The sequence below is a fragment of the Prunus dulcis genome, chromosome 1 (assembly GCF_902201215.1).
Source record: "Prunus dulcis chromosome 1, ALMONDv2, whole genome shotgun sequence".
Lineage (NCBI taxonomy): Eukaryota > Viridiplantae > Streptophyta > Magnoliopsida > Rosales > Rosaceae > Prunus > Prunus dulcis.
This window is the reverse complement of record NC_047650.1, coordinates 41,305,791-41,328,686: the sequence shown is the minus strand read 5'-3', so window position 1 is coordinate 41,328,686 and position 22,896 is coordinate 41,305,791. Positions and strand designations below refer to the sequence as shown.

General features: G+C 36.3%; 2 protein-coding genes across 5 annotated transcripts; one reads left to right on the top strand and one right to left on the bottom strand.

Moving 5' to 3' along the window:
- The first annotated feature begins 3,127 nt into the window (after window positions 1-3,127).
- On the top strand, window positions 3,128-6,959 carry LOC117621670. Its single transcript, XM_034352233.1, has 5 exons — window positions 3,128-4,101; window positions 4,442-4,909; window positions 5,279-5,656; window positions 5,732-5,799; window positions 6,491-6,959. Exons 1-5 carry the CDS (start codon window positions 3,478-3,480, stop codon window positions 6,699-6,701), a joined length of 1,749 nt encoding a protein of 582 aa, XP_034208124.1. The 5' UTR covers window positions 3,128-3,477; the 3' UTR covers window positions 6,702-6,959.
- Window positions 6,960-9,628: 2,669 nt separating this feature from the next.
- Window positions 9,629-22,894, bottom strand: LOC117621861 (DEAD-box ATP-dependent RNA helicase FANCM). Of its 4 annotated transcripts, none has more exons than XM_034352411.1 (22): window positions 22,345-22,894; window positions 21,602-21,745; window positions 20,246-20,328; window positions 20,022-20,136; window positions 19,450-19,541; window positions 19,206-19,260; window positions 19,009-19,130; window positions 18,789-18,902; window positions 18,059-18,249; window positions 17,349-17,479; window positions 17,032-17,092; window positions 16,853-16,923; window positions 15,798-15,847; window positions 15,568-15,733; window positions 15,239-15,366; window positions 14,813-15,145; window positions 14,664-14,730; window positions 13,099-13,653; window positions 12,430-12,912; window positions 12,088-12,139; window positions 11,757-11,903; window positions 9,629-10,512 (listed from the first exon to the last, which is right to left on the bottom strand). In XM_034352411.1, the coding sequence occupies exons 1-22, from the start codon at window positions 22,727-22,729 to the stop codon at window positions 9,954-9,956; spliced, it is 4,104 nt and encodes a 1,367-aa protein (XP_034208302.1). In that variant the 5' UTR covers window positions 22,730-22,894; the 3' UTR covers window positions 9,629-9,953. The 4 variants fall into 4 exon arrangements, with proteins under 4 accessions (XP_034208302.1, XP_034208295.1, XP_034208305.1 ...); XM_034352404.1 differs by having other exon boundaries at window positions 13,027-13,653; window positions 22,345-22,892; XM_034352414.1 differs by lacking the exon at window positions 22,345-22,894 and having other exon boundaries at window positions 13,027-13,653; window positions 20,022-20,158; window positions 21,602-21,618.
- Window positions 22,895-22,896: the final 2 nt, after the last annotated feature.

Sequence of the window (22,896 nt, the reverse complement as noted above, 5' to 3'; positions counted from 1 at the left end):
GTGCTTATTAAAAATATGTAGTATTAAATTAACCAAAATAACCGAATACACACCAAAAGTATTGAAATATACAAAATTCACAGTAGTTACCAAAACGAAAGTCTTGATTTTTAGTTATGGTAAGCCCCATTACCCATTCCAAACGAAACAATGGCAGGCTTAATACTCTATAGAATATTGGGAATGTAAAATAATCATTGTCCTTTTTGAATACAAAGTGTATTTCCCATTGCCGAAAATACTAGGGAGACTAACTTAAGAGACCAACTTATGTACATATTTCAAATGGAGGTGAGACCGCAAGTTGATATCTAAAGATGATATTCCTAACATGACCTTACTCTTATTGCACATACCAAACACTATATGTTCATCAAATGAACCACATTATGTTCATCAAATGAACCACATTATATGTGTCACTTACACCTATGAAAAGTGTATCTGCGTATTTTAAGAGGCAATTTTCATACCAAATTATTGCTCCTCGAATATAAGGACAAAGTACGCGAAGCGCTTCTCCTGCTACACGAACACATCTTCCACAATGTATGGCCGTCATTATATTCCAGCATTGCCCTAGACCATACATAGCATAAAGTACTTTTTCAGATTTCCCTTCGACAACACCACTTCTATATCCTGTAAGTGAAATGGATACTTTTCTAGGGCTGAAAACTTTTGCTCGTCGAAACAATTATGCCCTATATAAAAATTTCCAAAAGTCAGGTGGAGGAAAAATAGAGAAATATAAAAGACTCAATGGGAAAAATAGATTTGAGCAAAACATTTTATTTATGCTTGGATTCAATTTTATTCTTCAAACAAACACTTTATATATCAATATTATTAAGAAATAGATGCCCATGTATGTAAGTATATATGGCAACATCATCCAAATCTTATCACATTTTTGTACTCACAATTTTACACCACATGATGTGGCAGCTGATGTGTGTATACCATGTCATGTAAAATACTAGTTTTTGTTTTTGTTTTTAAAAATTTTATTTATTAAAATACACTTCATTCATTTAATTGATGTAGCATATGATATGGATATGCCACATAATATGATATAGAAATGTGGAATAAAAATGTGGTAAGTGTGGCATTACTCAACACGTATTTTCCAATTATTTTCTTTACTTTTTATTATCAATATCCAACTAAAAAGTAGATTTATTAGCAAAATCCATAATTGAGACGAATACATCCACTTGTATCATATTATTGAAATCTAGAACATATATCATTTTCTTAATTATATTTTTCATTGGTTTATAGGTAACATTGGTCCTAAATTAAGCAAGATTTTTATTTTGGCCCTTCCCCCAATTTAGGTGCAAAATTGGCATTTCATGTCCAACCCCCATGACTCACACTAGATCAACCACTCCCACCACTGGGCTTATAAAAATGGTCCAAGCCTCGATGGGGTAGCCCGAACTCGGCCCGATATTATGAGCGCGCTTAATTTGGCCCATTGTGTAAAGGGTAAAGTCTAAACCTTAATTTTTAAGTTCTTGGGCTTCCCGGCCCAGTTCGATGACTAAGTAAATAATCAAGACATACATGAAATGGTTTCAAAGACACCAAACCTCAGTAGATTGCAAATGTTGAAGGTTGTTCGATTACTAATGAGTATTTTCTTTACTGAAATCTCTTCCTGATGATGAGAAGACAGAGTGGATACTATTTCTCATTAGCCAATCTGAAGGCCAATTTCCTTTCGGCTTACTATTGCTTGGGAGATAGCATTTTTCATTTTTTTCCCCTCCTTGATCTTCATGACATCATTTCATTCTTTGGTGTTGTTAGGTGTCCAACAAAAATGAAGCCATTCATAGTCCCTATTCTAAGTGAAGGAGATAGAAGTCTTGTTTTGAAGAGCAATGTTGAATTATGTACTTAAGAGTGTTGATTTTATTCAAATTCCGAAGTTGTTACTATATAATTCTAGGTTTTCTTTCGAACAAGCCACCGTCTTCCACTGCAGTTGGATGACCTTAATTTTGGATGGGTAGGTAGAGGAAAGAGATGGGGATATTTTGGTACAAAATCGGTGGCCATTGGTGCCTGTACGGGGGAGAAACGCAAAGCGTTCAGGGAGAATCAGAGAAAAGGAGAAAGAAAGGTAGGGTTTGCAGGCGTGTGATAGGTACGTATAACTTGAATTGTAGATAAATATTAGACAAATCAACCATCTGCAGATAAATGATAGTGAATATTACAGTAATATTGAGAGAAAAATCCACAAAAATTCAAGGAACACAAAAAAAAAAAAAAAAAAAAAGGGTCAATTCCAGTGCACTTTGAACATATATCTTCTTCTTTTTGCATGTTTTATTTTTTCGTTCTTCACATAAACAAAAAATGTTAAAGAGTTATAAAAATATTATGACTGTTGGAAGAAACATTAGGAATATTATATGTCATCTTTCGTGGGGAAACCAACCAAAAAAAAAAAAAATCAATTGGGTTTCACATCCTGAAACAACGCAATTCAAAGCGAATGGTTATCATAATCATCCTCAACCATTTCCTTCTCGTATGGAGTGCAAATTTGGAGCTCACAACTCTTCTAGCTAGAGGACCACACATCCTTGAGCTTTTGTTTGTGACAATGATCCTCTCATTTGTTCTTTCGTCCAAAGGTTTTGGCTATACAAAATCAGGTCAATTTGGTTCAAGTGAAACTTTTTATTCAGTAGTTCAATAATTTAGGAATGTTATATGGTTTATGTGATAATATAAGATGTGGTCTCAGTTTTTGGATCACTCCTAATACAAACTTGTATAATTAAAGTGCTTGTTTACAATCAACAAAATCAAACCCAATGAAAAAAAAGGCATGACTTGAGAAACTCCCTCCCTCTTTTAAACCATCGCTTGTACACAAAAAGTGTTTGTACGGATCAATCCTCTCAAGTGAACTCCATAACTTCAACTTGTTTTGCCAAACGTGCAAATTCAAATCCTTCCGTCTAAAGGGGCCCACAAAGAAATCGCTGTTCATATTAAATTTCGAATTTTGGATGCATTTCCATCACCTACGTGTCAAAATCACAGCTAGAGGAATAAATTGGGGTAAAAATAAGCGTTACTGCATGAGACAATCTCTCCTTCCTTTACGGACTTTAAAAATCTGTGTCCATGGTATCTCGGTCTCTCTTCCCTCCTTTTAAGAAAGAAAAGAAAAGAAAATGTCTGTGAGCTTGCTAAAACCCTAAATCCGTGACGCAGCCCACAGCCCCAATCAAAAGACAAACCCCCTTCCCATCAGTAATCAATTACTGCAAACAAAACTATAAATTAAAAAAACCCTAAAAAATTCCCCAATTCTCAGTTTCAAAAACCCTCAAAACCCTTCTCTCTTTATTTCCTTCTTTCTCTGACACTCTCACACCCAAAACAAAGAACACAGTGAAACAGAGAACAAAATATCCAAAAGGGTCTCTGAAATGCTTAGCAGTGATGCAGAAACTGCTCCGCATAAGCCCCTCAGGCCCCATTCTGTGTACTTCGGCTAAGGCTCCTCTTTCCTCTCTCCCCTTGGCCTCAAGCATTCTATCAAAAGCTTTCAAGGGCTCAACTGATAACCCTTCAAGAATGCACACTGCAGCTACGGCTTTTCGCGGCGGCTCAGCCCTCGCCGCTACTGTTCACAGCAAACCCACTTACAATATCCCCTATCGCATCAACTGCGGCCTCTGCCGCTGCTCAGTCCATGACAGAGCCCCGTCCCGGGCTTGGCTTGTGCTCAAAGACTCCGGTTTGGGGTCCCGGCCGGCGTGGCTGCACACGAGCTCTGATGAGTCGTTTTCTGTTTCGGCAGCAGAGGGTTGCAAGGGTTTAGAGAAGGGTTTGGAGGGTTTTGAGGATTTGAGCGGTGGTGATGGTGGAGAGGCTGAGAAGGGTTCGGAGGAGAAGCCAAATAGGTTGAGTAATAGGCGGCAGAGGAGTTCCGGGAGCGGCGGGTTATTGGCTGGAAACCCGGACTTGTTGGCGATTCCTGGCGTGGGGCCGAGGAACTTGAGAAAGCTGGTGGAAAAGGGTATTGGGGGAGTTTCTGAGCTCAAGCAATTGTATAGAGATAAGGTATTGTGTAATATACTGAAATTTGTCCATAAGAAGGCCTCTAGTTGAACAAGTAAATTATTATGTTAAAGGTACTTTTTTTCTTTTGTTTGATGGATTTAATGCTTTGTTGTTTACAACCCCATTGGCCTGAAAATGATCTGAGTAGATAATTTGAACCTTTGCTGACTATTGTTAGAGAAATTATGGTGATTTAGAATGATTACTTTTTGTAGCATTGATTTGGAAATTGAAAAGAAACCAAGGCTCTTTCTTTAATAGATGGAATGGTTACATTATGGCTGATATATGGACACTTATGACTCCATAATGACAAGGAATTTTGGGCTGCTGCTTGCAGTTCTTTGGAAAAGGTAGTCAGAAGATGGTTGAGTATTTACAAAGTTCGGTAGGAATCATCCACAAAAACCATGCTGAGAGTATTACTACTTATATTAAAGAGAGTGTTGATGAAGAGTTGAAGGAGGACAGCTCGAACTCAGAAGTGAAGCATACACAGAAGAAGCGGCTTACTTTCTGCGTTGAGGGAAATATCAGTGTTGGAAAGACAACATTTCTTCAGAGAATAGCAAATGAAACACTTGAGCTAAGAGATCTTGTTGAGGTGGTTCCAGAACCTATTAACAAGTGGCAGGATGTTGGACCCGACCATTTTAATATATTGAATGCTTTCTATGCTGAGCCGCAGAGGTATGCCTATACCTTCCAGAATTATGTGTTTGTTACAAGGTTGATGCAGGAGAGAGAGTCCTCTGGTGGCATCAAGCCCCTCCGGTTGATGGAAAGGAGTGTTTTTAGTGACAGGATGGTAAGTATTTTGTTATTAGTCAGTTTCTCTTTACTCAGTGTGATGAACTGAAATTATACTGCTTCTTTGTTTTCAAGTATTTTCCATGAAGTTTGGGGACGTTCTGTTAACTCCACTGTTTGTTCGGTTCTGCTCTATCATTATATATACCTACAGAACCTCCTCCACTAGGAGTGGAGAAAAAAATTGTTTTATTTCAAAATGATTTTGGAATTTTTCTAACCTCGTCAAAATTTAGCAATGACCAAAATTGATTCAATTGAAACTTTTCAGTTCTTCATCCTATTTGGTTGATCCCATTCGAGGGGAAGCAAAACCCAACTTAGTGTTTCAAGGCTGATGCATTTATCTCATTGTTACATAACAAAGGTTTTTGTGCGAGCTGTTCATGAAGCAAAGTGGATGAATGAGATGGAGATCAGCATCTATGACTCCTGGTTTGACCCAGTTGTATCGTCCTTGCCTGGGCTTATCCCTGATGGTTTCATATATCTTAGAGCAAGTCCTGATACTTGTCACAAGAGAATGAAGCTACGGCAGAGAGCCGAGGAAGGTGGAGTCAGCCTTGAGTATCTCCACGGCTTGCATGAAAAACATGAAAGCTGGCTTTTCCCTTTCCAGAGTGGTAATCATGGGGTCTTGTCTGTTAGTAAGCTTCCTTTACACATGGACAGCTCTTTACCTCCCGATATTAGGGACCGTGTGTTCTATTTGGAGGGTGATCATATGCATTCAAGTATTCAAAAGGTATCATGTTGATCTTGGTGACCTTCTGTTATCTCATCTTGAGAATGTGGCTTATTTTTCTTTGATGGTCTGCAGGTTCCTGCTTTGGTTCTTGACTGCGAGCCAAACATTGATTTTAGCAAAGACATTGAAGCAAAGAGGCAGTAAGATAACTATCCTTAAAAATCTTGCACGGGAATCTTACTGATTTCTGTGATTTTGTTTGGAAATATGGTTTGTTAGATTCTTGTCCTCTTATATTGTGGATTTATTTTGAGGTCTGTTGTTTGGAGTATCTACTATAATTATGCCTCAAAGTTGCATTCTTCTTCTGTATTATTGATAGTTAATTGCTTCATGTCCCCAAGTAATCGTAGTTGCAAAGTTACTTTTACTCAGCATGTAAAAACATAATCGAGCATGGGTTTGTTTATCAAATGTGGGATTTATCTAATTGCTTCAAATCTTGATATGAAGTCTGTTAATGTGTTGTCTGAACACATTCCTTGTGTCGGGCTAATTACATTCTAATATTTGGCTGTCATTACATGGGGTCTCCGATAAAGTGATGTCTTTAGTGAAGAAATTACAGTATTAACTAGACCGAAGGCTTCCACCATCTTGTGGAAGGGGACTATGCTAATGCTTAAGAAAATTATCTCCTGGCCAGGTTTATTGACGACATAGTCAGGGCGTTAGAACATTAGTTTTCTGCAACCTTGATTCTTTCCTTCAACTGATACTAATAATATGTTAACATTACTGTGGTGCTGCTTTGGTACTCTTTTTTCTTTCCTAAATACATAACATCGCATATCAGGACTGATTTGTTGTGCAATTTGACTTTTTAAAAAGGTATGCTCGACAAGTAGCAGAGTTTTTTGAATTTGTGAAGAAAAAGCAAGAAGTCCCATCTGCAAAAGGTGGTGAGGAAGCTAAGAAGAGTAGCCAACAACAATTAGTGCTGCCCCAAAATGGAGAATTATGGGTTCCTGATAAGCATTTCCCCGAGTCAGCCCTCAAATCTCTGGAGTTTAGACGAGCCATGTCTCTCATGTCTGGCTAGCGAATTTGATTCCTCTACTCTTGTTTTTGTTTAAGCTTTACTCAGATACATGTAATGAGTCATCTGTTTTCCTCTCATTTGTGTCTGGGTTATATGTTAGATCCTTGGTGCTTGTATAAAAATGTGTCTAACCCCTAGAGATGTAGAGAAGTTGTACTGCCCTTAAGGTTTTCTAAAGTTTGGTTGAAGTTTTATTTATTTGAATGGAAACGCTTCATCAATGTCTGCTTCAATGTGAAAAGATCTTGTCCATGCAAAGTTGTCAGTTTTGGTTGCGTATTTAATTTCAGTTACAACTTCGGGGTATGGTTTCCTTTGGAAAAGAGAGTATGTCAAACACAAATATTTGTTTTTGTGTTTTGTGACAAAATAACCAGCATTATAAATTCAAACAAAAACATTTCGAAATTGCAAGCATTAATAATTTGGGAATGTAAGAATGGCAACGTCTTTTATTGGAAAAGACATTTTGATTCCAATTGCTGCCTAAACCAAACAGTAAAATGATAATAAAAATTATATAGCAATTACCAAACATGCATATCAAAATACTGCAATTGGAATACATCATTCTCATCCACTGCATAGAGCTCATCCCCTGCATAGGGATGGCATCATAAAAGAGCTCATAATGTGAAACATGCACCACCTAAATAAAAGGGTATAGTTCGAATCTAATATAGCAACTCCCATAATAAGCACGTGCACCGCTCATTTCATGCATTTGATAAAGAAGTTCACTCATTGCAACATCAAGACACTTCTTGCAATCTATGCTAGAAAGGTCACCAGTGCATTGAGATACACTATGAATTGAATCCTTCTTTGATTTCCCAAGATGTAGCATCCCACCATGACCTGAATATTTATTTGATACTAAAAGATCTAGTTTTCCATAAATATACAATGGTGGATTAAGGGAAGCTTTAGAACATAAGTGGTCAACAACTCATGAGCTGTTTGATCTTGCAATAAGAGAACATGACTGGATATGGTATTCTTCACATAAACCACATTATTTGTGTCACTTCTACCTAAGAGAAATGTATCTAAGCATTTTACGAGGCAATTTTCATACCAAATTATGGCTCTTTTAATGTAAGGGCAGCGTATGCGAAGCTCTCTACCTGCAGCTTGGATACATCTTCCGCAACTGGGATGGTGATCAAATTCCAACATTGTGCGCCACTTTGGTATCCTGTAAATGGAACCTCTCTATATAACTGGAAAGTTTAGCTTACTAGAAGAGTTATGCCCTATAGAAACATTTGCAAACGTGACATAGAGGAAAATGGAGAAATATAAGAGACTTAGAGGGACTAATGATTTCGAGCGAAACATGTTCACTATAATTGAACTAGGACTCAATTTAATTCTTAAGACAAATACATAAAATATATATCTCTAAGTGTGCGCGCTAATAGAAACCAGTGTTAGCTTTGCATTGCACAACAGAAACCAGTGGTAGCTCTTTGCATTGCAATCTGTAAATGTTTTTCCCTTACAACTGTAGTTATTTCAGGGTAAATTACTCAAACGGTCCTCAAATTTATACCCGATTTACATTTTGGTCCCTCAATTAAATTATTCGTTCAAATGGTCCATCAACTCTATATTAATCTCTCCATTGATCCTACTATTACATTATGTTAATGTGATCGTCAAATGTAAGGGTAAAACCATCCTATGCTCCCCAAATAGGTGATAAAGTGGTGATACATAGGTGATAAAGTGGTGATAAAGGGGTGATACATAGGTCAAAAGTCTTATTTACCCCCATAAATGTAGTATGTGTTGCTCACATAACTAAATTTAACAGAAAATGTAACGGTAGGACCAAAGCACCGATTAATAAAGAGTTGGTGGACCATTTGAACGAAAAACTTAGTTTAGGGACCAAAATGTAAATCGGGTACAAATTTGATGACCATTTGAGTAATTTACCCATTATTTTATTATAGAATTATATATATATATATATGTATATATATAAAATCCAAACCATCTACATTTTAGATAATCATTCAAAGATTATCTATACAAAAAATCACTTGAATCCAACATCGTTTGACCACTCAATTGTATTATTGAAATTTTAGTACTTTATTGAAGTATCGTGTTCTTTGAATTTGTAGGATACACACACATACATACATACATTTTACATTGTGATTTTTCATAATAAATTCCAAGAACCTAGCTGCCAACTTAACGGAAACCTGTAACCAATTACTAACAAGGGCTTTGACAACTTTAAACACTAAAACACACTCAACAATTATTATTATTATTTTTTCACCAATAGCAACTCGTTCGGGAGTGCTCCTGTAGGAAACAATTCTACTCACGTACACTTTTATTAAATGAAATTACTTTTGCTTCATATCAGTGGGAAAAATTTTAAATTTGAAAATTTACATTAACCAAACCATCTGTTTGGTTGGTCAGTACGCGGATTTTTTAGATCAAATGCCCACCCCTAGGTTTTTGTAATTTTGGTCCGCTCTCTCCCAAATTCAGACCCGTCAGGAAATGATAAAATACTTGACTATTTTTCTCCACCGAGAAAAATAACTGTTTGACATATGCACATGTGTTAAATTTAATTTATCAAAGAGGGCAATGTCACAGGAAATCCTTAATGAAGCCCAGAAAGGGACAAGTATAATCAGTCCATCCAATGCATCACTGGACCTGTCCTCACACAATTTTGTCTAGTAGGAGAATGAGGAAATATGTTAAAATTGGCATTGGAAAGAAGTTACTGAAGGAGGATTTGGGAATCAATATCAGAAAAAAGAAGAGGGAATGATGATTGAGGATTGAGGATTGGGAGATACAATCGGGTGATAATATACCTAGTTAGATGTTATTTTTACCAGCAGTTGTAAAGTGTAAACTTAAAACAAAAATAAGCAAAGATGCCATAGGAAATTCTTATCTGAAGATTATTTATAGAACGAATGTAATATTTACATTCATACATATATACATGTATGTATACATTTCCCTTTCTTGCATGAATTTGCATGCCTCACTTTCCCATAAACTACATCTGTTTTCCCCCAACAAGATGCAGATCCCAATGCATCTAACTAATCTCTCAAAACAATAAAGGAAAAAAGAAAAACAATCAAACCCTCAAAACTTGCAACTGATCTTGCATAAACAATCTCAATTGTGAGAAACTGTCACCACATTTCGTTCAATCCTTCTGCTGGGCACCATTTAGATATATATTTTCCATAAATTTTATATTCCAAGATCAAACGTCGGAGAATGTTGTAGGCTAGGATTTTGTGGGTGTATATTGGGAACCATCTGCTGCTTCTGCCTTGGCAGTTCTGATTTCTGTTTAAGAAGCAATGTAGCTTGCGCTTCCACTGCGTCAAGATCAAGGCCCTCAAAAAATAGATCATCATAAAGCACGTCCCCATTTGCATCATTGTGCTGCAAGTCTCTGCCTGCAGCCTCTGCCTGTCTTGAGAACTCTCGCTCCAAGTTGACTGCAGGAACAGATCTTGAATGATGAGAACTCAATTTTCTTTTTCGGCTTTCAATCTCATATCCTGGGGAAACACCAGTTGTACAAGGTGTGCCTTCAGCGTTACTGTTCATTTGGAAGGACTTCGAATCCATCCTGTTTGGCTGATTTGTACAATCGCTTTGAGGAGTTTGGAGAGAGAAGGATGGTTTCCCACAAGAACTTCCAGTTTCAGTTGTCCTCATTGTTGGTGCCACAGAATCAGGTGAATATGTGGCAGAACTGCTTGGCTGCCTCTCCAGGGGTGATTGGGTGAGCAACGAACGCCTGTTCCAAGACATTGAAGAATTTTTTTATAAAGAATTTCAGAAGCCCGCAACTCTGGAGGTAAGGATGATATTATAAGAGAGCACTCAATTTTTACTTGGAAAAATATGAGGACATGCCAAAGAGGGCATGCTCCATCCGGAGCCATAATCATACAGGTTACAGAACTAGAAGAGATAATAAATATAAATAAAAATAAAAATAAAAAGCAAAAAGCAATGAAACAAATAAATCCAAGCAACTAGATTGATGGCATAATTCACAGGCGAAATGCACGAGGATGGGGGTCTGGTAATATATGGGACATATGAACTTTAACTGTCACTTCAGTTTGCATCTAGGAAATCATTTTACTAAGAATAGAATTTCAGCTTACATATCCAAGTGACATAATAGTTGTAAAAAGTAGTTTCAAGAAACGACAACTGCCACCCCTGGTAGGGGGACGATTAATCTCAATTGAACCACAATATGGTTGGATAGCCATCCAAATGCATCTTAGATTTTTAAAAACTCTTAAAAGTGGCTGCAAATCAATTTTGAAATCTTTTACTAGGTTCTCGGCACCAACCCATCAAAATCGTTGACAAAATGATATCTGAACCAATATGTTACCAAAATAATTTTTAAAAAAGGAACAAAGATACCAATAACCATCAGTTGCACCATGGCGGGCTTCCTACATCAGCGACTCAGCCACAGTTTCCATCTATGAAAACTAACATTTTTTCCATTAAGAATGTAGATTGTTAAATTTCGATAATGAAAGGCAGTCATTGATTCATCAGACTATATTTATATGGTAATAAATATGAAATCACTACAAAAATTCTAATAATTCCAAGCTCATTAAACCAGAAGTATCAAATCATAACGGGCCAAATATAATAAATTGCACATAATTTTTATTCTTGTTAAACTATGCCTAATTTCTTATGACAACTGAATGTTAGAGTTTCTTAAAAGACTGAGAACTTTGGAATAAGCATCTCTTTGGACCAGTGTCAGCTTTTTCTTTCAAATGTCACTTGATCACAGAACGATGTTTTATGTGAAACAAAGTAAAAGTTGGATACACATTACACTACTAGATTTTCCAAGATGGAAGAATATTCAATAATATGAACTTTCAAAAATACTTTTGGCAACTACTCATGTTCATAGGTTCCTACATTATGCAAAGAAATAGTTCAGTCAAACCGCTAATGGTTTGTGAAGGATACGCTGAGAGAGAGATGAAAGACCTGTATATTGCCATCATGTCAATTCCACCGCTTGCAAACTGAGTACCGGCAACCGTAGGATTTATCCTGTCATCTATGAAACTATCATTTGAGTAGTTGTCTCGCCCATCTTCCTCATCATCAGAAATATCAGCTTCTGAAGATACCCTGAGTAATTTCATTGGAGTACCAGCACATCAAGTATTACTTTCAACAAAAATTTCATCTTATTATCCACACAAAAATAATAATTAAATAATCAGAAAATATTCTTCTTATGCTTTTACCTAGAAATGCAACTATACAAAATTTGCAAATAACTTAGCTACATCTCATAAATGTATGAACTTACTCAGCTTCCTCCTCAATGAAGACCCTTATATCATCAACTGACTTCTTTTTACCTATATAACCAAAAAATAAACATATTGGGTAAATAGGTCTCATAAAAAGATTGGAAGCTGAACAGGTAGCATTCCTATAAGTCTTCGGTGTGATTGGACTTTTAGTCATAAAGAGAAGGATCTAGTCTAGTTAGTTAGCATCAGAACTCCAAAAATAGAAAAATAAATAGCAAATAAATAAACGATACTGGAAATGACCTTTTCCCGAAAACCCAAAAAAAAAAAAACCTGGAAAGGACAAACATCTGGTCTAGATACATTTCAATAGACTCAATTCATATTCATAATACCTCTGTCATGCTTAGTACGGAGAGGACCAGCTCTAGAAAAAGATCTGGCAGGGTTTTCTGTTGACCCAACATTTTTTGTCATGCTTTCTCCCCTACTTTTCCAATGATCCCCAACTTTGCGTAACCTTTTAAACTTGCGTGCCTGTTTTACACTTTCCAACTTGTCTCCAGAACTTAAATGCCAATCTTTGCCAGAGCTATTGTTTGTAAGGTCTGCTAAAACAGTTTGGGCTCTATCAATAAGTGGTGATGTGGAGGTACATCCTCTTATGCTTGCAGTTTCACCCTTGTTATGCAAGGGAGTTTGAATTTCATTATCAACAGGAGAAGCAGAGACATTTCTTCCACAGGCATTGCCTCTCATATTGACTTTTTCACTTTTCCCAGGACTTGAACACTTCAATAGTATTCCAGTATGTAATTGGGCAGGTGAAACAGGTAATTGGGCAGGTTCTAGATACTCATCTGTGTTATTTGATAGTCCTGCATAATTCACATTTATATAAGCATCATCTTATATTAGGGGACAAAAGCAATCCCTAGGAAACCATATCACATTTTGAATTAAGATAAAATCTTACTAATTGCATTACTAACCACTATTATGGATAGGAGACTCTGGGACAACTCCACTTTTGATTAAATTAGTAAGCCGTGGACTGAGCTCACCATCTCTGAAAAAATTATTGTCTTCATCAGCCAGAAATAATGATGCCTTGCTTTCCAGAACATCAGGTGACTCAGAGACACTAGCTCCTTGATTTGACAAATTCCCCTTTAAAATTGGAGTTTGAGGAATTTTTTCAACCCTGCTTACTGATTTCTCCATCCAGGTTTCAGAATCACAACATCGAGACTTAAGTGAAATCTCATTCTTCATGCATGTTATCTGAGTCGATTTCAGATCTCCACTGGGACCAGCTTCAGTAGTTAGTTCTGTGTGGTCTTCATCTGAAGTCCTTGCATGGCAAGAATTTTGCTTCAAGTAATCCAACTTAATAATGCTTGCACTTGTTGACATGGAATGCGATAAGTCTTTCCAAGGAAACACAGGGACAACCATGACTAGGACGTTTCCGGAAGCATCAACAGTTACAACATCTGAACCAAAGAGGTAAGAGTGCTCATAAGGATTTTCACCAGGGAAATTAAGTTCGTTATGCTTCTCCTCAGTTTCCAATGTTCTACTAGGTGATACTTCAGAATCATCAGGATTCAGAAAATCTGCAACAAAATGTTCAACATTTAGCATCTTCTCCACATTCAATCCCCCGAGCCCCCCAATCCAGAAAAGAAAAGACAAGCCCTTGTTATTATTTAACATGCTGACTAGGCCATAATATTTTACGTTCACAAAACCGAGCAAGGAAAAATCCTCCTAAAATTTATGTTCAATTACCCCCACTCCCCATCCCCCAATGCAGGTGCAGCATCAGGACTTGAAATTAGGAACATAAGCACATGCATGCTTACACATACCAATTTACAGTACAAAAATGTTGTAGAGTTTGAACATTTTTTATGGTTTCAGTTCATTCCTTGAGTTAGTTAACCCAAAGAAAAGATAACCAACCTCATAGACGTAGTACTACTTTTATTGTCGGAAGATGAAGAAAAGTATACAGAAGAGAAAAGGTGTTATTTCAATCATCAAGCAAGAAAAAGGTTAAAAGGAATTAGTTTCCGAATAAAGTTTAACAGGCATGCACATATACAGAGGAGCAAAAAGTGCGAAAATTTCTAGCTACAAAGTAAAGAATAAGAGGACTCAAAAGGATACAATGAAAGCATATAGCGTTGAACATTTGGTAAAGTTGAAGATGAAATACTAAAATTATAACAAAAAAGGTAGTATAAAGTTTATATTATAAACACAAAATGAACATTGAGTTGGTGATCTTGAGCATAATGGACCTCTGAACTATTTGTAGAAGAATTATTAGCAATGAAGCAAAATGCTCACATGTCTCCAAAAAAAAATAAAGGAACAATAAACTACATTCGCTAAGCTCGAATTGATTAGCATGCAAATGTGCATAAGTTTGATGTGGGACTTGAAGGCAAGAGTAAACAAGTAAATGCACCTCAGATCTCCAAACACGATGAAACTAATCCTAGTAGTGAAGAATCTTTTTCCTTAGTAATTATTTGCACATAATCTGAATAATGCCTTAGAACAAATGGAAGAATTTGGAATGACAAATTTTCTTCTCATACAAGCCTTTTTGAGCTACCTTCTCCATTATTGTCATGTTGTTCAGCAGTGTCAACTCCCAAGCACTTCTTTAAACATATTTCATCCTGAAAGCATTGAGTGGTAACATAAGAAAATGTCATACAACACAGCAAGGCAAACAACTCAACCACATAGATTGAATCAAACCTCAAGAAGGGAAATATTGCTGGCCCTAGAAAAGGTTAGTCCTTGCAAACATTGCATCATATCAATTAACATTGTCGTCCGATGCGAATGCATTACTTTATACACTCTTGAAGGATATGTTTGGAAGTGAGGAAAGGCAATAAGAGATGGTTTCCATGTAATTTCATGGGGGTCAAAATACTTGGCAATTAATGTTGTCTCAGCAACAGTTAATTTGTCTGCAATAACAGGTGTCTGAATAGTGTTATCATCTATCACTTTCTTTCCACGATGAACGAATTGTTCAATTGAAAACTCAACAAACCGGACCTCCGGTTTGAAAATGTGAGGGATCTGCAATAAATAATGACACAATCAAATACATTTAAAATGCAAGACTACAGCATTAAAAGTCATAAAGATGCAGCCTATCTTAGAAAATCCCACCATCCTCGGGCTAGAATGGAAATTGAAGCTATTTCTCCCCCCATTTCGCATGTGTTTCATCATATTCTTACTGTTTCCTTGCTTACGCTTGTAACCCTTCAACTCTGACCCTTCACAGGCTAAAACTAGTACGACTTGTCAAGGATTTAGATTTATTGCAAATGCAATGAAAGGTGCTTGAAAGAAGGTGTAATGAAAAAAAATGGAAAGTGGATTGATACTAAAACTTGGATAAAAGTGGGGGACAAGCAAAAGTTCATTGCATGTTCAGTCTGATCTCACCAACAGCCAACTACAGAACATGCAGTACTCATATGAGAAAAGGATATCAACTCTTCCATCATGCTTCCTTCCAGTTCTCCCCATGCGCTGAATCATTCTCAATGGTGATACATTAGCATCAAAGCATATAACTAGATCAACTTCCATGATATCCAGGCCCTCTTCGCCAATTGATGTGGCAACAATGACATTGTATCCACCAGCACGAAATTTCTGTGGGAAATCTAAGTAAGCCAATGAAAGGTGCTGCGAAAAGAAATAAAAACAACATAGTTACCTCCAAAACAGCCTGTTGAACTTTTTGTGACTGGCCTTTTAATGCTTTCCCTGTAAGAAATTAGAACTCAATCTCATATAATTGTAAGACAACCACTAAATCCCAAAAGCTTAAGCTATTATGGAATAAGCAAACAATGTATATGAAGCTAATGCCCTCCCTCACTTGCACCTGCATCTCCTGCAAATGGAGAGGCAGGAAAACAGAGTCTGGGAGAAGCATATAGGTGCAGCCTTACCTTGCACCTTGCAAATCACTACATAAGTGAGTTGGAGGGATTGGAGGTTTCGAACTCAGAAGTCTCTAAAACCAGAGTTCTGATACCATGTTAGGCAACCTCTAGATCTCAAATGCTTGAGCTATTAGAGAATAGGCCAACTATCTATATCAATTCAACAATAACTATAGGCTAATGGATAATAAGAAAGAACTAAAGTTAACTAAGACATACATATATTCTTGGCTATGCCATAATTGTTTAGATCTAGGACAGTATTGAGATCAACATCTTCTAAGATCTCTTGACAATTATCTTCTCTTTTCCTCGAACATAAATTCATTAAAGTTAACTAAGACATACATATATTCTTGGCTATGCCATAATTGTTTAGATCTAGGACAGTATTGAGATCAACATCTTCTAAGATCTCTTGACAATTATCTTCTCTTTTCCTCGAACATAAATTCATTAAAAGAGGTCAAGGATCTAGCAAGAGGGAGATGGAAGAGAAAGTGAGATAAAGGGGGAGAGAGAAAGAGAGAAAAAGAACACACAATAATTGACAAATAATAGACCAAATCATAAAAAACAATTCAAAGGAGAAGGCAAGTCAATGTCATAACCATAACAACACTTCAATGTGTTTTGCCCGCATGCCAGACAACTTTCTTTCTGTTCAATGAGTAGCTTAAAAGATCACTAACAATCACTTCCCAAGTAATAACAATTTCATCTTATTCTAAATTTCATTGATACAAAAAAAAAAAAAAAACTAAATTACATTAAAAATTATATTTAATGGAGACAAGTCAAAATAAAGAGTTGAGCTTCAAACCTGAACTTTGACCAATAAACTCCGTAGCTCTAACAAAATTGCCGATGTTTGCTAACGCATCCATTATGTCCCTGTATGTTTGCTTAATTATAGCCAGGAATGTTTTTCACATTTTATATATAAATTGCAATCAGAAACAATAAAATAACAACAAATTAAACACAGAGAAAAGGTGGCACCTGACACTGCCCCTAAAATTTGAGAAAATGATAACCCTTGATTTCTGTGGATCATTTGTTTCTGCAGTCAGATATGTAATTATCAGCAACTGGGAGCTAACACTCTGAATCATACAAAGTCTAAAATTTAAATAATAGGCAGTCCAAATCAGCATTTGATGACAAATACTTGTGACAAAAATCAGCATTTGATGAAGAATACAATATTGAAACCATGAGACAAGCAATGCTTCTAACATTTGATAAGCAGAACTTTAAAATATTAAAAAGGGCATGTTATGGCAAATACAATAAAATTTGGATAACAGCCCACATACTGAAATGATCAAGCAGCACTTCTAACATTTTGGACAATTTGGGACTCGGAGCACCATGAGACAAAGTTTGCTGCATTATGAGCTTTGCTTTAGAAATATCTTCATTTCTACACATATACCTTGCAAATGACCTGAAAAATGACCTTAAACAACTTAATATTCTTGAATTGCTTGTTAAAAACTAAACAGCTTAAACTCCATGTCATCATCATTTAATATATAATAGATTAATCATGATACTAGTTACGTCTAAACAAGAAATTTCTTCCATTGAACTGAATTTTCAATGCTGAATTTCTTTGTTATGAAGTCAAACACCAATTATGATGATGGGACAATGGATGGTGTGGCCTTCACATAAGACTAAAATATCTTAAAACTTTTGAAAAGTATCTTAGAACTAATAAAAATATCTGCCTCAAACTTATGCAAGGCGGATTTGTTTATGTCTGATACCAAATCAGATAATAAGGTGATTCTCATTTTAACGAATAGCTTGTGACACATCATTTTCAAGCTGCATTAGTAACATTTCAATGAGAAGGATCCTAATAGATTGAAAAATCCCTGACTCGAAAAAATTCAAAAGCATGAGGGTTCGGAATATAATAACAGGCATAGTTATTAGAATGTACATAGGAGCTAAACAAGACAGTGAAGAAATGGAGAAAGCAGATGAAGGGCTTGATGGTCAGGAGACAAGAATATACCCTTGTTTTAATTTTTCTTCAAGCATTTCATAGGCTGGCCTTATTCCATGGCTTGATATTAGCTTACGAATATGGTAAAGCGTAAGGAGTGCTCCAAAATAACCTTCAATGTCTCCAGACTTAATTTGGGGGAGGTCTGGAGGTGCTTGACGAAATTTCTCCCTTGAATCAAGTAAATAACATGGGCTCAACTGTAAGAATTCCACCCCCACCAACAAAAAAACAAAACAAAAACAAAAACAAAAAAGAAAGAGTGAAATTATGTAGACCCAAAAAGAATGTGATTGAATCATTAATAATTAACCACAAAAGAACAAATATATATATAGATAAGGTAGTAAATCCCATTAATAATTAAAAAAACGATGATAATAAAAGAGAGCCTTTTCTGTTCCTTAAACTAGAGGAATATCTGAGGTACAACTTCTTTAAAAACCAGTGAATATTTTCCAAAGCTATCTACATAACAAACCGAAACCAGATAAAAACTGTATAATAGGCTAGCAGTATCATAGCCTTGCATTATCATCGGTGAAAAGATACATTTTAGCGAACTTCATCATCACTAAGGGAACAAGACCAGACATTGCTACAGAAACTGACCACCACCCTGATTGTTATAATGTCTGCTATAGCAGGGCCCAGAACAGAATAAAAATGCAAAGAAACAATCTTGTCCAGCACAGTTCTCCTAGAGGAAATTAGAATTTAAATTATTCTGAAACCATACAGTCTGAACATCTCTAGTTGGGAGAACTCCAATTGCACAAAGCCTGGTTGCAAATGGTCGCATTGCTTCCACAAGCTTATTGTCTATCTCAACAGCTTCTTGACCCATTGCGACCTAGAATAATTGCAACAAAAGTTTTTTTCCTCTGTTTTCAGACCAAAAAAAAAAAAAGTTTTCTTTCCTGTGTACAAAAAATTATTTCTGGAAACAAGAGACATACCCGAATCAACTCTACCTCCCTGTTGTGAACATATTTTTTGACATCAGTGTCATCTTCATTGCGATATTCAAGTGTTGATATATATAAGTTATCAATAACTTGCTGGACAGCCTGCTGCTTTGCTGTACGATTGCATGTTACTAAGGATCTAAATTTTAAAATGAAAATAGTAGAAACCCAGTATATTAGTAACTTACATCCCGGTGTTGCACTCAGAGCTAAAATTCTCAGTTGCACTTGTGCAGCCATTAACTGAAAACTAAATTATCATTAGTATTTCAAAAGACCAACTTTACCCATAAATAACACACTGAACCAACATTTATCAAGGTAGAACTACAAGAATAATAATAATAATGATAATAATAAAAAAAAACTCATCTGAACTGGTAAATGGGGAAATATATTAGTTTAGATATAACTGAAAGAAAGAGAACTGACCTCACGAACTGCAACACTGTAAGAATAGTTTCCCAATGCTCTGTGAGCTTCATCAATCACCAAACATACCAAGTATTCGATTGAGCATGTGCCTGCAACGAATTACCTCTGAGAAAAATCCATTGACAAAGTATCTTTCTCAAAAAGAAGAAAATATGTCATGCATAAAAACTGGTGGTGGAATATACTTCCTTTCTAATGGGAAAATATTAAATAAAAACAATTACTATTTAATTCGGCATGGAAGCTCTTTAATTGAGAACCTATCAAACTTACAGTGGATTAAACTTTAGGTGTTTATGCAGAGAGTGTGAAGTGCTTCTTTGAGCTAAAACATTATGCATTACATAGGAGTTACCCATCTTCAAAAGTGGGTACTTTTAACAATGCTGAAACTTATACCAAATTTGTAAAGCCATTCCCTCTACTCTAGTGCCTTATTGCACATAGGAAACACCTTCTGATGCAGGGTTTACGATATAATGAATGAAATATAGATACATATATATACACATCGAAATCCACCCCTTGTCATTGAGAAAATCCTAGTGTATAGTTCAAGAATTAATCACCAGACTGAATGTCCTTCTCCAGCACTTGGGGAGTAACAAAGAAAACTCGTTTAGTTTTCCACAAGGATGCTCTTTTTGTAGGACTTATCTGACCTGTCATGTCAATTGTCCATTCCTGCAATCGGTTTGATCATAATCTTCTCACAATATGTAAGTAAATAAAGTTGTCGAGTAAACACCAAATATTCAACAAAACTCTGCTTATAAATAAAAGAGGTTCTTACTTGTGATATTCCTACAATGTTATGGCATGCTTGTATCTGTTGCACAACAAGAGGTCGAGAAGGAGCAGCAAAGACTATCTTTCCTGTTGTGGAAAGAACAATGTCAATGTTTCACAACTTTCAAAAATAAACTCGAGAAACCCACAACGCGGGAAACTGGACTAATTTTTTTTTATAGGAAACAAATTTCATTAAGAATAGAGAATGGGACAAAACAATGCACAAGATGTCCACAGGAGCAAGAGAGAGAACTCAGGATAACATCAACAAGCCAAATGAAAACAGCAGTACACCAACAAAGAAGCAAAAGACACAAATAAATAGCAGCATTCCAGTTTTGCAGAGAAAGTAGCATCCCTAAACTCGGAAAAATATTGAAGCCCACAGAGATGCCCAAAAGCAAACCCCTTGCAACAAATAATGCAGCTCTTCACCGCACATCTTCGCAGAACCATACCCTTCTTCCTCCCACCAAAAAACTTATGCCTCTATTTCAGTGATTCATTTTTCCTCTTGCAATTATCTAAATTTTGGTGGGGTGACAAGACAACTACAGATTCGATGTTCAAATTATCTGAACATTACTTTACACATAAAATGTTGGATAAAAGGTGAATGGGCCTTTTCTGTAGGCATAGAGGAGTATTTTAGGTTGTTTTTATGTATTTTCAGTGTAAGATTATATGGCCAATTTTGGTGTTATGAAAAAAAAATAGTTAGAGTCATTTTGGAATTGTACATGTTGGAAACAAAATAATTCCTGATGGACTCATTTCCTTCCCAAGATCAAGAATCTCATTCCTGAAAAATCAACTTTAATTTCATTGGAGCAAGTAAACAATGGAATAACCTGGATGGGGGATCAATCCCATTGTAGCTAAGTTCTAATGTGACAGCCGCTAAAACAAAATTCAGTCCTATGTGGTAGGATCAGAAAGGCAACTAAAGCTCTGATTCCATGTTAAGTTCACATTGATCCCAAAAACTTAAATTGATAGGAAACTGGACCAACAATGTATATCAAGATAAACACAACAATAATATAACAGTTCAAGTGAACCACAGAAAGAAACAGAAAAGAATCAATCAATCAACTTCAGCTTGAAACTCACGCATATACATGTATTTCTCAAGTTGATCATCAAACTATACAAAGAAAACTATCAGATTTGATAAAAACATACAATTTATTTCTTAAAATAAGTATAAATATTTAACAAACATCTCCAATTTAAAGCAATTGGAAATAATAAACACTTTATAACTCATGACGAACATATTAGATTTCTGCAATAGTGATTCTCATGTAGCATGCGAACCAAATAAGCATTAGTTAAGAAGTACGAATTACATTACCATCAGGGAACCATCTGAAATAGTTATACATAACTACTGCGGCAATAAGTGTTTTCCCAAGTCCAGTTGGCACTACCACCAACGTATTTGAAAATAGTGCCGTCTTGGCAATAGAAAATTGATAGTCACGCCGAGGAAAATTAACTGCATTGTTACAAATAAGACTAGAAATTAAGTTTAATGTTTGCTACAATAAACTCCAAACAGAAAAAAGGAGTCAAAATATGACCCTCCGCACGCATTAATATAAAAAAGGTGAGTTCATAAGTCAGACTCAAAGAGCCATTATAAGTTTAAATTTCAAGGAGCAATAGATATCTATTAATTTGGAGAAAATGAAACTTTTAAAATTAGCAATATGGTGGCAACATTTCAATTTGTATCATCGATAACACCACCAAAGTCTAGAGGAAACAATCAAAATCTCAATCTGGGCACAAACACTCACATCCACCCTAAAATGTCCCATGCATTTGAACCCACATTAGTTCAATAACATAACCCACTTGACAAAATTTGTACTTCAAGGAAATGTGATAAAAAATCTAGCATCCGGAGAAACAAGCTATTTGGTTCATTCAACTAAACTACACCAAGAATCAAATTTCAACTTCATTCTCCAAAACCAATTCAAATAAAAAATAATAATAATTAAAAACCAGCTTACCCACCTCCTCAAAACCCAAAATACTAACTTTCACACAGTACCTAAAAGAAAATTACAAAGAGAACGAGAATTGGACCTGGGTACATCCAAGTTTTAGCTGCCTCGGTATCAATTTGAACGGAGGACACTCTGCCATCACCCTCATTACAATCCCGGTTGTGTTCTTGCACATCTCGACTCTCCGGCTGAGGCCTGGGGCAAGCCCTCCCAATAAACTGGTCGAGGGTGGTCTGCCGTGAAGAACCAGGCTTCTTCATGTTCTCAGAGATTGAGGCGACTGAATTTTGTATTGGGGGGTTATTGGGAGGAGGGGCGAAATGAGAAGATTGGTCTGGGAGTGAAGTAGAGGGCTTTGAGGCCTGGGTCTGATAAACAACGTCGATTGCTCTAGCAGCTGCTTCCCAATCAAAATCATCATCGTCGTCGTCGTCGATGATATGGTGAGGATTGGTTGAAGTCATTGGAGAGCTATGAAGGGAAATAGGCTGGCTGGGGAGAGAGAATGTGAATCAATAAACCCTTGGAGAACGAGACAGTTTGGCGGCAAAACTTGAAGAATGGCTCGTTTTCCTGGGAGAGGCTAGGAGTTTAATTTAAGGTATCATGGGACCCATGAGTCAGGACCACC

Bases quoted from the DNA above. Each gene is read 5' to 3' on its own strand.
- LOC117621670 (XM_034352233.1), top strand. From the start codon at position 3,478: ATGCAGAAACTGCTCCGCATAAGCCCCTCAGGCCCCATTCTGTGTACT. The intron at 4,102-4,441 runs GTATTGTGTAAT...TGCTGCTTGCAG, and splicing joins AGCAATTGTATAGAGATAAG to TTCTTTGGAAAAGGTAGTCA. The intron at 4,910-5,278 runs GTAAGTATTTTG...TACATAACAAAG, and splicing joins GTGTTTTTAGTGACAGGATG to GTTTTTGTGCGAGCTGTTCA.
- LOC117621861 (XM_034352404.1), bottom strand. From the start codon at position 22,729: ATGACTTCAACCAATCCTCACCATATCATCGACGACGACGACGATGAT. The intron at 20,137-20,245 runs GTAAGAACCTCT...AACCGATTGCAG, and splicing joins ACATTGTAGGAATATCACAA to GAATGGACAATTGACATGAC. The intron at 11,904-12,087 runs GTAAGTTCATAC...GAAATTACTCAG, and splicing joins TTCATTGAGGAGGAAGCTGA to GGTATCTTCAGAAGCTGATA.